A 17874-nucleotide genomic window follows, 5' to 3' on the forward strand; every position below is an offset into this window, starting at 1 on the left:
GGGAGAGATGCCCTATAGAAAGGACCAATAGTGGCCATTTTAGAAGTTAAAGCAAATTTGAACAAAATATTAGGAGATCCAAAGTTGACCAAATTGGTTGACCCGTTTAAGAGATATCGTGCATACCATTTAATGTGATATGTATTTCAAAAAATCCTTATAGCTCCTTTTTTGATTAACCTTTTGACTTCATGCTTTTTTATTAGAAAGGTAATTAAATTACTTGTAGCTTCCAGGAATCTTAGGTCCACAGCTTTACCGTAACGCAGTTTAAAATGAAAAATGCCTGGAAAGACCAGAGCTTCAGATTCTAAACAATTTTGATCAGACTCCGACTCCAGTCAAATTTTTTTCACGACCAACTCCGAAAATAAATTCCACCACACAAAATGTATTAAATATTTACTAATTAGTTAAGATTGCCGATCCCTTCGCTACCCAGTCCTAAAATAAGTTGTACCGTTATTTTCGAAGTAACATCACCTATAACATGACCTTTTTGTTAAAAATATATATGGCAAATAACAAAATTCCTTTGCAATTCCATTTGAAAAAATTAAAAAAAAATTCGCGAGCACATCTACGATTTTTGGTATAGAGTTAAAGGAAAAAAATCTGGTTTCAAATCTGCTCGCTTTCACGAAATTGGCCGATGCGCGCAAAAGTTATAGCGGTTTTTATCCTCTTATAAAGAAAAAATATTTTAATATTTCTTATTTTTTGTATTGAGAAAATGTAAGCATATATCAGTAACAGCATTTGATATCCATCCGTAGATGCACCAAAATTTCCAAAATGTGTTTTTATTTTCGCGGAAGTCAAAAAAATTAAAAAAATCTGGCAATAAATTTGAATTATACTAATTCAGAGTCCGTATAAACATCTAAAAAAATAAATTAAAGATACGTACATAAACTAGACAACGCGTAGAAAAAATGTGAAACCAAAATTATAAACATTGGTTTTATAAATTGCATATTATAACAACAACATAAGAGAAACAACTCATTGTTGGAAAATATTGTTACAAATATATTTTTTGGTTTGTTTCGAAAAATTAGAAAAAATATTTGAGAATTATCCAACTATTTCGCTAAAATCTAATACATAAATTAAAGTATTCTGCTAAAATTTTATCAAAATATATGTTTTACCATCGTGAAAGCTTAACTGCTTACTGTGATAACTTATAAGGATAGGAAATTAAGAGTAATATTGAAATTACTATCATTTAAAATATATGAAAATTAAAAAGCCTGTAATTCGCGAATTAGTTAAAGTCGGTTGATGCGCATCCGATTTTGGATAAAGCGAATCAATCTCTTTCAATATTTATGCATATTTCGATGTTTCCCTCAGCGGCCATTGTGTGCGGCCAGTTGCATCATGCAGTGCAAAAAACCTTAAAGTTGGTAAAAGTCGCGCAATGTGCATACGATTTTGATGCGCATCCGCTTTCATCAGCGCCCATCAAAAATACGTCAATATACACCTATTTCAAATAGATTCTTCAAAAACCGCGGATGTGCCTCCACATTCAATTTTTGGCGAAATACCCATATTACTGGCGTATCTCGGTTTTTTATGACACGTGTTTTCGCAAATATTATAATCGCGAGTAAAGGACTAAATTTATGTAAAAAATTTAAAGAAAATCGCGGATTAGTACGCGGATTTGTCAAAATTTATTTTTGCTGATTTTCCGATTTTCAAGGTATCTATATCCGCGGTTTTAGTAGATGAATTCGATCGCGGAAGGCTTCATTAGAACCGTCGCACAGACAGTTGTAAATTTTACACGCAAAAAATATGTTTTGTAAGAAAATTCACGCATGAAATTTTGACCTTTCGACTGCAATTACTAGGATGCTGTAAGGAGCACACTCATGAGATATGCACCAAACGACGTAAAATCACGAGTTCTATAATCGTGTTATGAGTTTGGAATATTATCTTCTTGCGCGTCCGGATTATTAAAAAATTCAAAAAACCCCGAAATTCCGGCTTCAAAGTGTCAGCATCAATTTTAGGTGGATGCAGTGGATATATCGAAAAATCATACACAGCTATCTTATTGCCCATGGAGTATTCTGTGATTCATTCTTTGGGAATAGGTCTATAAAATGTAAGGTTAAGCCAGAAATCGCATGGGAACATAAAAAAACTTGTTGGCTTCAACCCATTTTTACCCATTTTTCTACATTGCTGCCAACACAGCTTCCACGAAAATTATTTTTAATGGTCGACATTATGGGATCCCTCCTAAAACACTTCATTTTAAAGAATTGTAGTCATACTTTATAGAATATGTTAACAGTTCGCGAATTCTGAAAGGGTGAAACTCGGATTCGTCGATTACAAAACATTTTTGTTATTTACCATATATACATTTCCAAAGGATCTTCGAACAGACACTAAACTGCACTTAGATACAAATGTTGAACTTTTGTGGGGGAGGAACCCGATACGGGCCGAGATAAACAAAATTTAGACAAAATATTAGAAGATCCAAAGTTTGGACCAAATTGGTTGCCCCATTCAAGAGATATCGTGCATACCATTTTAGTGACATTTTTTAAATATTTTGAAAGTACCGGACGTTGTGGGCCAGTATTGCCCATCTTCGTACTGATACTAAGTTTGGACAAAATATAACAAAGGCAAATTCTGGACCAAATCGGTTGATCAGTTCGAGAGTTATCGTGCTACCTATGGTGTGGTTTTCTCAAGAAGTATTGATTTGCCCCTGGAAAAACTTTTACCGTCGTAATTGCGGCAGCGAATGCATGTTGCTCCAATAAACATCAAAGAGATTCGAGAGCAGGTCTTGAAGTGAACTTATCCCAAATTTTGTGCGGGAAGTACATGAAAGGGTGGACAAATATAGACCATATATGAACCTGATCTATACCTGGTAGATATATTGGGATGTGTAAAGAATGGGCCACTTGAGCAAACAGCACGACATGTGTAAAAAAAACCCTATGGCACCATATGTAGTGGCTGGAGAGCATGATAACTCTCGAACTGATCAATCGATTTGGTCCCAGATTTGGTCTTCGCCATATTTTGTCCAATCTTAGTTTCAGTTCGAAGATGAGCAATACCGGTCCACAAATTCCAGTACTTCCCCCTGCTTACAGCGATATTATGTTTTCCGTGGATAAGTTCATGCTTCCTGGTATACTGGTCCAAAATGTATACGACGGCCCACTGAAACGACTAGTGGGGGCGATATCCTTCGAAATATATGACTCCCATAATAAGATCCACTTCCATATTGGACTATGTCGGTCCATTCCTTCAAGTACCTAATCTCCTCCTCCACTTTTGAACTTCAATCATAATCCACATTTTTGTCGGCAAGTTCAAATGCCTAAAAAGAGCCATCTATCCGTAGATGAAAGTTTGAATTCACATAGGCTGAGGGTATATCTCTGTCGACTTATACTTTTTTACTTGTTTTATATTGCTGTGCCTTCACTGATTTCACACCCATCTCTTTTGCGAACTCTTTATGTGCAATTTTGAATACATAGTAGGGTGAAATGCAACAAAATAAAGGGGTATTTATAAAAGGGTATTCGTTTTGTAAAATAATGAAGGAAAAAAATTAATTTTAGAAAAAAAAATCGACAATCTTTCAGTAAAAATGGTTGGGGCCTGGCCAGAATCAAATGTTACGAACAATGAACGCAAACAAAGGAAACAATTCCCGTACCATTCACACAAAGTCAAAACTTTTCATTTTTCTCGGATTGGTTTCGTTCCCAAAACAAAACCACAAACTTTTCAACTGAAGAAACGTACTTCGGCTATGCTGTTCCGGTTTGTTTCATTCACGAGCGAAATTGTTTACAAACGTTTTCTGTGCGAAATGATCCATGACACATTCATACACACAACCCTATAAGCTAGCATCAGCATACTTGGAATATACTGCTGTGGATGTTTCAATCAACCACCAGTGCGCATTGCACGGTTTAGTTTTCTATGAGTTGTTGTGAACTTTTCATTCTTCGTTTTGTTCGCACTCACGAATGTAAACAAAACGAAAGTGAGAAAGGAATCTTAGGTCCACAGCTTTACCGTAACCCAGTTTAAAATGCAAAATAAAATGAAAAATGCCTGGAAAGACCAGAGCTACGGATTCTAAACATTTTTGATCAGACTCCGACTTCAGCCAAATTTTTTTCACGACCAACTCCGAAAATAAATTCCACCACACAATATGTATTAAATATTTACTAATAAGTTAAGTTTGCCTCTCCTTTATATACCCAGTCCTAAAAGAAATTCAAATTACAGTCATTCCATTGTGAAACCAAACAAAACATGGACCTATATTAGTAGTTTTCTTCGCGGAGCACAGTGTGTCCAAATCCAATATTTCGGGCCAAAAATGCTAAAATATTTTTTTTTAAGTTTCAAAAAATTGTACGTGGAGTGATATAAAACAAGATAGCTAAGAGAGAAAAATGAAAATGTCGTTGATTGTACCGTTATTTTCGAAGTAACATTTCCTATAACATGACCTTTTTGTTAAAAATATATATTCAAAATGACGTATTAAAATGTGCTTAGAAGTAATTGTATTTGCGTCACATTTCTGTAGAACAGCCGGTTTTGTTTTGAAAGTTTTACGTGTATAACACTATGCAACACTTCCAGTATGCATTTTTTGAAAGTACATATTTAGACTATAAAAACCCTAGTAGGGTTTTGTCCTGTAGGATGGATTTGGTCTCCTTTAATGGGTGCGTGAACGTTCATCCAAATATTGGACAGGAAATATGAAGATACTACTTGTTTTATTCATAAATTGTTTGAGGATACACTTTATTAGCCGGTAATTCAGAAGTCTACCCTGTGGGTAGAATTTTTCCCAATAACACTATGCGACACTGAAAATGCAAACAACTTCTAGTATGCATTTTTTGAAAGTACATATTTAGACTACAAAAACCTTAGTAGGGGTTTGTCCTGTCAGATCCAATTCGGATTTTATGGCCTCATCTAAACCGGACTAAATCTACACTTTTTTGCATTTATCAGGCCTTTATCTCAGAAACGAATAGGAATTTGGCCTTGCTGTCTTTAGCAATATTGTAGCCCTAAACTACTGCAAATTATCTTTTGAAAAAACCACATAAGAAAAACTCCATCTAGGGCATCAAAATCTATAAAATATAGACAATTTTACATAATTGCTGAAATTTTGGTCAGTATCGGCTAAACTATTAGGAGTTGAACCAAGTAACCTTTCGCAAAAATCTTCCAAAAAGTTCTCAACATTCCTTTAGAACATTCTGAAACTCTAAAATGCTTACTTCATGTTGTTTCAGCGGTATTTTGAATCATATCTTTTACAACACGTATTTCAAACACAGTTCACACCAACAGTTTCTTCTCGCATTTCGGATTTCCCCACATTATTGACATTTTTATTAAATCGTCCTTGAAAAATATATTGAAAACAACGGCACAGAGGCATTTTACAACAATGACATGTTCTGAAGAGTTGTGTATTACATTCCTGGGAAAATTTTTCCAAACGAAAATTTTCAAAAAAAATTAACGGTTTTGGAGATACGGTGCGAAATGTAATGTATAAAAATTGTGGAATTTTTGCATATATTTTGAAATTTGAGGCAATAAATGTTGTTTTTCGATTTCATTATTTCCCCAAATATTTTATTCCTGCTTCAGAGGTCAGAAGAAGATTCGCAGTGGTTTCAGAGATATAGCCCCGAATTTCTTTAAAAACTCAATATTTAACCATGTTTAGATGGGACCATAAAATTCGAGCTGGATCTGACACAACAAACCCCAACTACGGGTTTCTTGTCGTTTGGGTCTGTACTTTCAAAAAATCCTTAGTTCGAATTGTTTGCACAAGATCACCTTAAAAATGTTGCACAGTGTAATGAAAACTCGTGCTTTAGCTCGATTCGGTAAAAAAAGTTTCCACTCCGACTAAAATTTGTAAATGCCTTTTGAGCATTTTTATTAAGAAAAGTATATTTTTGTTAAACATCCCAGTAGAAAGTGTATTGAAGATAACATTGACGAATCGTTTAAGACAATGCTATATCCCTGAATGTGAAATCATCGACGAAATTTCCACACAAATGTCCCAGTATTCGTATAAGACAACTTGAGCGACAGGGTAAGCGAAGTTGTCACTGAAGACAGCTTCGATGACTAAACTCCCTACTTTTCGTTGATGACAACTTCGATGACTAAAAACCCCATATTTCGTTGACGACTGTTCCACAGACACTGTCTTGCTATAAGTCTTTCATGTCCCAACTAAAAGCAATTAAATTTATGTTGACGTGTGTCAATTTTTTAAAATCTTACCGAGCTTCATATTGGGATTTTCAAACCTCAGCTTTGGCTTCAACCTAAATACACGAATCTAAAGAATTATTGCAATTATTTTAAATACAATTTAATCTACTTATTCTAACTTACCCTTTTCTAGTTAATGCGCAATAAATAAAAACAGTTTTTTAATTAATTTCTCGTTAGAGACGAGCTTACTGACCAAGATGCTTTTTGAAAAAGGAAAGCCGACGATACGAACCCACACAATCACCACTGTGTAACATGCATGTTTCGCCTTTGGTTTAGGAAGGCTCCTCAGACACATCGACTGTGGGGCGGCTTCGCTATCCTCTAACTTATTTCCTCTTTCAAATGCAAGTTGTTTTCTTACAAAGTTGACTTTTTTTTGTTTTTTTTTTTTTTTTTGTTTAAATCTTTGTATGGCTTTCATGACAAACGCTTAGCGTAGCCTTTGAAAGTTATGAGTTTGGCTCTGAACACTAACACACCGTGACAACACTTTTTTCCATGTGTTTTTCAAGGACGTGGGTTCGTATCGTCGGCTTTCCTTTTTCAAAAAGCATCTTGGTCAGTAAGCTCGTCTCTAACGAGAAATTAATTAAAAAATTAATAAAAAATGACCTTCGCCTAATAGGCAAAATTGTCAAATAAAAATAAAAACAGTTTATTTGAAATTTTGTCTATTAGGCGAAGGTATTTTTTTTATTAATTTTTAATTAATTTCTCGTTAGAGACGAGCTTACTGACCAAGATGTTTTTTGAAAAAGGAAAGCCGACGATACGATCCCACACAACCACCGCTGTGTGACTTGACATGTTTCGCCTTTGGTTTAGGAAGGTTCCTCAGACACATCGATTGTGGGGCGGCTCCGCTATCATCTAACTTGTTTCCTCTTTGAAAGAGGAAAAAAGATAGATGACTCTTTGAAAGAGGAAAAAAGTTAGATGATAGCGAAGCCGCCCGATTTTCTACTGGGATATTTTCGTTAAAATATTTATATCGGATGTAGTTATAAATAGGACACCTTTATGTATACGTGTTTTTGTGTGTTTTCTAACTCTCGAAGATAACATATTAGGGCGGCCCAAAAACGACAAAGTTTTTTTTCTGAAACGCCTACCCTATAGATGGGAAATGGGTAAATACCCAAATGGTAAATACACATTAAAATGGGTAAATTGGGTAAAAATGGGCAAATACCCAGCTATTTACCCAATATGTGGGTAAAAACTACAGAAACTAAAATCAGGTTTCGTCGGAGTTGTATGAGGTTGCCAAGGAAAAACTTCTCATTGAACTTTTTTCTTTGCTTACCTTTATACTTCGAGCTGACGATTGATGTTTGGGTATAAAAAGTTTCTTGTTGAAGAAGTTATTGAAAAATAACTTCGGTGGAGAATATCTACAAACAAGAAACAAGGGAACTGATGAGATCCAGTGGCGTGGATCGAAACTATAGTATTCCCTGCCTTACCCCTTGGCGAGCAATGCCAAATCTTTTCCACTAATAAAATAGTTGTTTTAAAATATTAAAACAACAACAATGGGATTAAGCCAGACTATTTTGAAAAAACAAAATTGCAAACGCTATCCCAATAAAAAAACGCCACAATGCTTCAAATTGAAGACACTGGCACGACGTGTGTTGTTTTTGCTGTAAAGCAGACCAACCAAATTTTGGTGTGTGCATTCGTCAAAATTCGACGACACATACAAGTGGAAGAGGTTTGAATTGTTTTCGCAGACACTTTCGTCGGAGTTGTATGAGGTTGCCAAGGAAAAACTTCACATTGAACTTTTTTCTTTGCTTACCTTTACACTTCGAGCTGACGATTGATGTTTGGGTATGAAATGTTTCTTGTTGAAGAAGATATTGAAAAATAACTTCGGTGTAGAATATCCACAAACAAGAAACAAGGGAACTGATGAGATCCAGTGGCGTGGATCGAAACTATAGTATTCCATGCCTTACCCCTTGGCGAGCAATGCCAAATCTTTTCCACTAATAAAATAGTTGTTTTAAAATATTAAAATAACAACAATGGGATTAAGCCAGACTAGTTTGAAAAAACAAAATTGCAAACGCTATCCCAATAAAAAAACGCCACAATGCTTTAAAATCATCCAATTTGACGCGAAAACGCAGTATATTAACACATTTTAACTGACTATGAATAAAATGTATGTTGGCGATATTTCCTGAGTATTTCAGCCATGTAAAACTTCTCTTTTTTTGATTTTTTGTCTGACAGAAAAACAAAATTTTCATTTCAAAATAAATTTTTAAATACCCAAATAAACACCCGAAAAAGGTATTTATCGGGAATTTACCAGGTATTTACCCAAATTTTGGGTAAATACCGGGTAGAATCCCATATATAGCCTACCCCCTAAATTTTATTTCATTTCATCCAAAACCCTTGTGTATGAAATTTTATGGCGATCGGTTAACGTTAACCTGTGCTACTAGAGGGATCTTTGTTTCCGTAGTAATTTGTATGGGGCCAAAGATGAATTTTCACGAAAATTCACTAAAGATCCAATTGATGAAAATTTTTTAAAAGTTGATTGTTGTGGCCAAAAAATTTTAAAAATCGGATCAGATTTAGATATAGCTATATAGGGCCCAAAATATCAAAAATCGGCAACAATGCATTTGCATTGGTGCAAGATTAAGTAAATTGTGGCAAAGGATTAATCACTCTCGGCACTTTATATAGCCGAGGAGATACCACCACAATTGGTGGTAAGCGCTGTTGCAGATGCCATCCTAACCGTGAAATCATCCAAAGCATTGGTTCCATGCGAAATCTCCATGCTAATGATTAACCAACTGGATGAACCCGGAGTAAAAAATTTAACAAATGTCCTCAACTTGTCATTAGCCACCAATATTGTACCAGAAGTCTGGAAAGTTGACAAGGTAGAAAGTTGAAGTCAGTGGTGAAGATTCTAGAGGCACTACTCCTCCCAATGATGAGAAGCTGTTACCCAATTGTCCAACGACAGCATGATTTCAGGAAAATGTTCCACAACAGCACTACACACCATTTTCACACATATCAGTGGAGGACTGAACCAGAACAGAGCGTGCGACCGAACTGTCATGGTGGCTCTTGACATGGGGAATTCGTGTTTGAAACATCAAATAATTAACTATATGGTGTGGTCGCCAGTCATTTTCGGAATTCAGAATATAAAATAAGTCTAAAACCCGTAGAGTAAAACAAGGATTTCTCCACGACGGGTTCAGATATCTCCGGATCTATTTAACCTCTAAATGGATACATATGTATGTTCCCATACACAGTCCCGAAGGGACACGGGAGACTCCAATATCATATCAACGAGTGCACGCCGATTCATATTACCTTAATGATATGGACCTTCTTTTTATGGCCGAGTCTGAGTCTGGTCTTACGGTACCACTTATAGATAAGTTTTACACTAGACTACTCAGGAAATGTCGCCTATATTACACTGAAGGGTAGTTTGCCACCACTGGAAACTATGACGATATTTCCCGGCCTGGAAATCGAACCGCAGACCTTCTAGGTGCAAGGCCAACGTGCTAACCAATGCATCACTGTGGTACGCATATTTATCAATTATATTCTTGAAATTCCATACTCTCTAAACGGCATAGTGATCGTAATGTATGTGGAAGATCTTAGCGTCGGGTCATACCGTCAATGATATATTAGATAGGTTTAATGTCTATACTATTTACTTAGGCCATCTGAGGAATACGAAAATATTCGCCGCTAAATTCACTGTCACACTGTTCACCACCTGGACGGTTGAATGAGGCTCCCCCTGAACAACATATTGGTTGATGGCGTCCCAACTGCCATAAGATTCTGGGTGAGATGTTCGATATTTAAGTCGTCCACACATGCCAGAGCTGTTTTCGGCAAGATTAGATGTAGCAACAAGGTCCTCAAGTCGCTGGCGAGCATCTCTCGGTGTGCTGACAAAGGAATCTTGTTGACCTCCTACAAAGCAATAGGCCTGCGACAGTGTGGCATGAAAATGTTCCAACCTGCAAGAATTCCGCCCTGACGACTTAACCAGATTGCCTCCTCATGAAACCAGTGGACCACCTTCATGAGGAGACGAAAATTTTACTGGTGTATCATCTCAACAAGATGTTTTCGACGCAGTTGCTGCTTGGCCATTATCGCCATGAGCATCCCTGTTAACAGAGTTACTTGTAAATTGATTCTGCAGATTACAATAGATTTGAATAGAGGTTTGCTATATCAAAACACTTTTGAATTCATATCATCTTGGAAATATTATCTGCGTTTTTAGTGTAGTTCCCATACAATTGGAACACATTACATATTTTTAACTTTTTAAGCAATTTTTTAGGATTTTTAAATAATTCTTTATGAAAATTGTCATAATGGTTTTGTCTAGCCAAATTAGGTCAGCCAATGCCCGTCCTAACTGCAAAATTATAATAAAAGTACTGCGATTGGTAAATATACAAAGGTAATACGCCCTTATGACCATAATTAATGAATTAATGTAAATCATACGAGCCCAAGGAACTGCGAATGAAGAATATACATAAACCATACGCCCCAATGGTCAGCATTAAGGAAATAAAGCCAACCATACGACCCCGAGAAATACATAGAAAGTCTTTTCTTTATTTACTTTAAATAAATTTAAGACAATATTTACAAATCATTAATTTCGTACTGAATTACTGTTCTTTTATATCCAAAGCATATCAATTTTCTCATAAAAACACAACAATATGCCATTATTTATCTTTAATATTTCTCTTTTAAATATCAAATATCACAGCTTTCTGCATACACTCTACACTTCATTAACATTGACTCACACACACGCACACGCTGCCATTCATTCACCCACACTTCAAAAAAAGAACTTTATTAAAATGTAACATTCGGCGGGTTCTTTGTATTGGAAGTTGGAAAATTTATTAACAATTCTTAATTAAAAATACAACGAGAAAAAAAATACCTACCTCTTTGTAAACTGTAAAGCCATCAATGATGGCCAAAAATAATAAACATGCAGCTGCCGAGGCCTGTATTACCGATTCCAATTCCATAATTGAATCATAATAAACAATTTCCGCCAATTCATAGATGCGCAACATGAAAATTAACACTGCCACTGTACAGCTGACATATAAATATTCTGTAAAGAGAAAGAGAGTGACAGAGAAAGGAAACGAGAAAATCCATTAACACAACAAAAAAAGAACGAAAGAACAATTCCATTTATCTACAAACCTAGAGATTTTTTGATTTCCACAACCCGATGATACCACATTAACATTATGGTCAAAATAATGGCTGCTATGGCATTGGCCAACATCGATGAACCGATGACAATAATAATTGGTTGCGTTTCGCCTTCAACGGATGTTGTTGGTTGAAGCTGTGGCAAATTACTTTGACTTCCGCTCACATTATCAACACTACTGCTGCCATCATCAACATTATGACCACCACTGCCAACACCACCACCCGGCTCACTCGCATCCCTTATGCCATGGGGCAAAGGCAACAGAGCCTTTGCTAATTCAATGCTATTAATGGCCAGCAATAATAGGGCCACGGCTGCCCGTAAATTATGAAATGTTAACAAAGTTTTATGGCACCTGTACAAGAAGTGAGAAAGTGTGGAGAAAATAAAAAAAAAACGGAATAAGAAAAAAGGAAGTCATAATGAAATGAAGAAAAAATATTAAATTGACTTTATTTGGTCCAATAAAATGCATTACCATCATCACAGGTCTTATCGCAAGTGAATTTAAGCCCCAGCTAGACAAATATAGTAAATTGTAATTGTAATTACCAAGAATTGAGTTCAAAGTTGGAGAGTTGGAAAATATATAAAATTACATTTGACAAAGTGTTCGCAATGGTTAATAAATATTTATTTACTTTTTCTTAAGGGAGAATAGAAGACGACGACATGATAAGTTAAATAATTCAATTTTGTCTTAATGCGGCCAAAGATAGATGAGAAAATATAATAAAGAAACTAATACTATATAGGCGTATGGGTAAGCGTATTGGTAATATAATTTTTTATCAGAAATATCATCTTATAACCTCTAATAATCTTCCTAAAATATTTTTAAAAAGCCACGTACTCTGATAAACTTCATAAATATTTTCTGATAAATTTCATAAAATATTTTTTAAAAAGCCACGTACTCTGATAAACTTTATAAACCGTTTTTATAAAAATCCACACCCAAGGATAATGTTCATAAAATATCCACGTAGTCTGATAATCCATATACAAATATTTTTTAAACATCCACGTACTCTGATAATCCATATACAAATATTTTTTAAAAAAACCAACGTACTCTGGTAATTATATAAAAATATTTTTTTTAAAAATCCAAGTACTATGATAATCCGTTTAAAATTTTTTTTAAAAAATCCGCGTACTCTGATAATCAGTATAAGAATATTTTTTAAAAAATCCACGTACTCTGATAATCCGTATACAAATATTTTTTAAAAAATCCACGCACTCTGATAATTCGTATAATAATATTTTTTAAAAAATCCACGTGCTCTGATAATCCATATAAAAATATATTTTTAAATAATCCCCGCACTCTGATAATCCTTATAAAAATATTAAAAAAAACGACGTACTCTGATAATCCGTATAAAAATATTTTTTAAAAAAATTCACGTACTTTGATAACACTGTGCAGCAGCATTTTGGGGGGGGGGGGAGGCGTGGAAAATTTCATTTTTAGATGAAAGCCCTTGATGAGTATACTAAAAACCCAAAAGGAAATTTTCGCCATAGGTCAAGTTTCTGAGATATCGCACGATGAAGTTTTTGATTTTTTTCCTATAATACTTGGGAAAATAGCTCCATATCTCTGTTTGGCGTTGTTGTAGCTTCGTTTTGAGGTGACATTTCTTCAATCAAATCGATTGGCGAATATATTTGTAGAACATCACATTCTTCTAACTCAATGCCTTTCATGTCCTTTTCGTCCTTTATTTCTTGAACCGTAGCACAGTGCGAAATATGGGAAGTTTAGTGGAACTTTAAGGAATTTTGAAGTACATAAAATTAATTAAATTTTAATTGAATTCGTTAGCTAAGTACTCCACTGCAAATGATCCATAATCAGTTTTGCGATTTACTCCACGAAACGACTTAAAAATGCACTTAAAGTTGCACTTTTGTTTCATAATTGTTTTTCTAAGAAATATATGTAATTTGGATTCATTAAAAAAATAGCGTGGCGCGGACATATGGTAACTCAGTATGCCATTATTAATTTTTCTTAATATTTTACAAAACAATTATGATATTTTACACTTTAAAAAAATGCAAAAAACCCTTATTGTTTTCGTGCAATTTTAGTCGGAAAGAAGTGATTTTTTGAAGTTTTCAAAATTATATTTTTTTATTTTCCGTAGTCATTTCAAAAGTGAATTACGTACATTCACGTGTTAAGATATATATAATCTGAAAGGTTGGATTATCCTCTATTCGCAAAGCTATAAAACTGGTGCGGTATCGCGCGGTCTTTGGAGATATTCAAGATTTTCTAAAAAGTCTTCGGGAATTTTATTCTGTTGCATTTTCAAAAAGTGGAAGGTAAACGCGACAATGAACGATATTGTTGACTGTGTTTTGAAGAAATGGACTCACTAATTCTAACAGTGATAATTTCTGTAAAATTAAGAAACCTCTAGCAATTTTTGATAGTTTTGACCTCTAAATGTTGGTGATTTACATACATATAGTGCAACATTTTTAGATGCTGCGGTACAAATACCAAAATGCGTTAAAATTGTAATGCAGAGCAGACCTGAACTTGATCTGAAAAACATTATTAACAAAATTAATGGTACAGACCTGCTGAATGGACCAATAAACATTATATATACAAATGAAAACCAATAAATTGACGTTTTACTCCTTAATAGATGTGTGAGGTTGTGGGGCTTCACCCAGCAGTGGACCAATGTTGACAGATTTTATGTGAGGAGGATGTTTATTCGCTAATATCTTAAAATGCACATTTGCATCAAAATCGGTTGCAATTTTTGTCTTCAACATTTAAAATACCTAACATGAAGGAACCCGTCATATGGGGGCTATACCAAAAACGCGTATCTACGATGCTAATATTTCGCACAGTGGTTTTCTATCTACGAAGAACATAAAATGCTAAAATACAACCAAATACATTGGAAAATGTGTCTGTAACATTTAAAATAGGTCCCATCTACCGGTACCATTCAATGGGGGCTATACCTAAACGCGAACCTATATTGATAATATTTTGTATATAAGCTTTCTAACCGCTGAAAACTGTATATACCAATTTCCAACAAAATCGATTGAAAAATGAATGTAAAACGTAAAAACGGCAGCAGGAGTTACATGAACGCTACGGGAAACCGCGGGCCTATGTGGCCCAATTTGAGCCAAACACTATCCACTAATATAAGAGACATGTTTGCAAAATTTTAGGAATCTACGCCCTTTCCTTTAAAAGTTATTAGCAAAGTTCCGCTAAAGTGCTCATATTTCGCACTGTGCGTAGTGAAAGTACCACAAGATGAGATTTTTCAATTGAACGAAAATGTTGCTCGGAAGATTTTAGGTAAGGTTCTCTTTGACGACTAATCGATTTTGTCCCGTTTTCATTGTCATTTTTGACATTTATTCCAATCGATTTGACTGAAGAAATGTCAAATGTATAGGAAAAAAATCAAAAACTTCATCGTGCGATATCTCAGAAACTTGACCTATGACGAAAATTTACTTTTGGGTTCTTAGTAAACTCATCAAGGGCTTTCATCTCCAAAAGAAATTTTCCACCCCCCAGACTTTGAGTTCCATTTTGTGTCACAGCGTAATCCGCAGAAAAATATTTTTTTAAAAAATCCACGTACTCTGATAATCCGTATAAAAAAATTTTTTTAAAAAATCCAGGTACTCTGACAATCCGTATAAAAATAATTTAAAAACACGTCGTCTGATAATCCGAATAAAAAATTTTCGGATAAAAATCATTTTTTAAAAATCCACGTCCTCTGATTATCCATATAAAAATCATTTTTTAAAAATCCACGTCCTCTGATAATTTTGATATTCATAAAATATTTCTTTAAAATTCCACGTCCTCTGATAACTTTTATAAAATATTTCTTTAAAATTCCACGTCCTCTGATAACTTTCATAAAATATTTCTTTAAAATTCCACGTCCTCTGATAACCTTCATAAAATGTTGCTTAAACATTCTGTGATATTCGTCCTAAGACATTTCTTTAAAGTTCCAAGTCCTCTGATAATCTTAACAACAAATTGTTTTTAAAAAATCCACGTCTTCTGATAATCTTCATAAAATATATTTTTTTAAATCCACGTCTTCTTATAATCTATATAAAATATTTTTTTTTTAAATCCACGTCTTCTGATAATCTTCATATTTTTAACCCACGCACAGTGGGCAATTTTACAAAAAAACCTGGCCAAAACTCTAAAAATGAATGGATTCAAGCCTAACCTTGGTTTTTTATGTTTTTCGGGTCGCTGATTTCATTTTTCGTATTTTTTAACCCTTAGACGGTCATTGAGGGGGTCTTTCTGGTCCCTTCTCCTATTAAATGAGTTCGTATCGGATCAAAATATTCTACAAATTTGTTCGCCATCAAATTTTACTATAGGTCCCGGAATACACTAAAACTCTATATCTTACCTAAATTCCAGAAATATGCAAAATTGAAAAAAGATTAGGGTTAAGGTCGTACTTCTTGTGAATTTAGATAAAATTGTGATGAAAAGACGTGCAAGTATGATATTGAAGTTTCAAATTTTATTCCATATTATTTTTGATCATTTAAAAAATTATAAGTTATTATAATAATTGTAAATATGATGAAAACAGCCAAATAATAAACATATGTATATTATATAATTTCTGAAAATACACACAAAAAGTTATTACTATTCGCTGTCAGACTCGCACTCGTCTGATGATTCAGAATCTATATTGGGATTTATGGTTACTAGCTCAGCATTCCCAATGACGGTAGCAGATAGTAATTTAATAGCAGCTGAGGATAGATTATTGATTTTTTTGAACGGTCTGAACGTAGACTTGAAATGAGAGGATCCGAGGATACAAGTAACCAGTTCATTATATCCGTCATTGTGTTTATTCTAGATGATGATGAAAAGTTTTCTCGATATTTCTTAATATCTTTATTCCTGGACTCCTGAGCTTCTTCGGAAAGGTGACCGATGGGTAGTGGTGCCCACTTAACAATGAGAAAACCATGGATGAGTACTTCATGAATTGATGTGGGCATGTAATACCACGGATAATTTGTTATTAATAATTTTGCAGTATCCAAGCAGTATTGCTTAAAAAGATTAATATCTACTGCGAAACCACAAGATAAAACTTGCATTATAACGTGAGCCCGGTTAAGGCATTCGGCATCTAAACCTAAAATTTCGGCGGATTTCGTCGAATCGGTAAAAAACCTTCGCGCCGTGTTACCATCATTGCTGTTTCCGAACCCTCCAAGTTTTGGCGCGTCAATAATAAGCCCCAATTGCTGCTTGAAACTCTTCTGTATTTCCCGTTTTCTTTCTTCCAATCAACTTTTATCTTCTTTTGATTGCGCTTGCCATTTTTGTTTTCTAATTTATATCCTACATGCAAGAAATATTACATAAAGTGGATCCAGGCATGTAATGTCGCTAAACCATACCGCAAATTTGCTTCCTCAACTGGTAAAGCTAAAACTTCGTCTAAATTATTAAACTGCTTCGACGTAGCGTTACATAGATAGCAACGCATATTAGACTTTGTTAGGGTAACATTATTACGAATTTTGCCATCAATCATCGTAAAAAGAAATTTGTATACTATTATTGTATCTTTTCCGTTTATGTGGGTAGAATATGGAACAAGAGCTTCTATTTGTTGATCAATATACTCTTGCTCCTGAATAATCGAATTTTGGTCTTCACGAACATATTCCACCTTTATTGGACTGCAAAATCGAGGAGACGATGGTTATGCACTTTCTAGAATGTATACTTTGCAATACGTGTTATAATTAATAGTAATGCTATATAGGAATATCAAGAACTTTTGTCATATACTCCTGAACAGACTGATACATGTATATACCTGCAAGACAAAATGTGGCATAAAAACGAGAAGGGCAAATATGGGCAGGATGTTTCGATGTAATTATACCCTACACCACTATGTGGGGAGGGTATTATAAGTTGGTTTTGGCCAAAAAGTTTGTAACGCATCGAAATAATGGTCGTAGACCCATACATATATATATCAAAATGAATGTCTCGACGAGCTGAGTCGATCTGGCTATGTGTGTCCGTCCGTCCGTCCGTCCGTCCGTCCGTCTGTCCGTCTGTCCATCTAAACCTTGTAATCACGCTACAGGTCGCAATTTTGATCGGATCGTCACGAAATTTTGCATGTTGATAGGGGTCC

General features: G+C 34.7%; 1 protein-coding gene across 1 annotated transcript in view; it reads right to left on the reverse strand.

Annotated features, from left to right (window-relative positions):
- Positions 1-17874, reverse strand: part of Sur (Sulfonylurea receptor) — a 336340-nt gene that overhangs the window by 250368 nt on the left and 68098 nt on the right. The window contains exons 2-3 of the mRNA XM_073967904.1: positions 11629-11999; positions 11358-11533 (exon numbers count right to left, since the gene is read on the reverse strand). Coding sequence (XP_073824005.1) covers positions 11358-11533; positions 11629-11999 — 547 coding nt within the window. The remainder of the gene's footprint in view (positions 1-11357; positions 11534-11628; positions 12000-17874) is intronic.

Source organism: Musca autumnalis, unplaced genomic scaffold (genome assembly GCF_047663935.1).
Source record: "Musca autumnalis isolate F117 unplaced genomic scaffold, ASM4766393v1 scaffold_2, whole genome shotgun sequence".
Classification (NCBI taxonomy): domain Eukaryota; kingdom Metazoa; phylum Arthropoda; class Insecta; order Diptera; family Muscidae; genus Musca; species Musca autumnalis.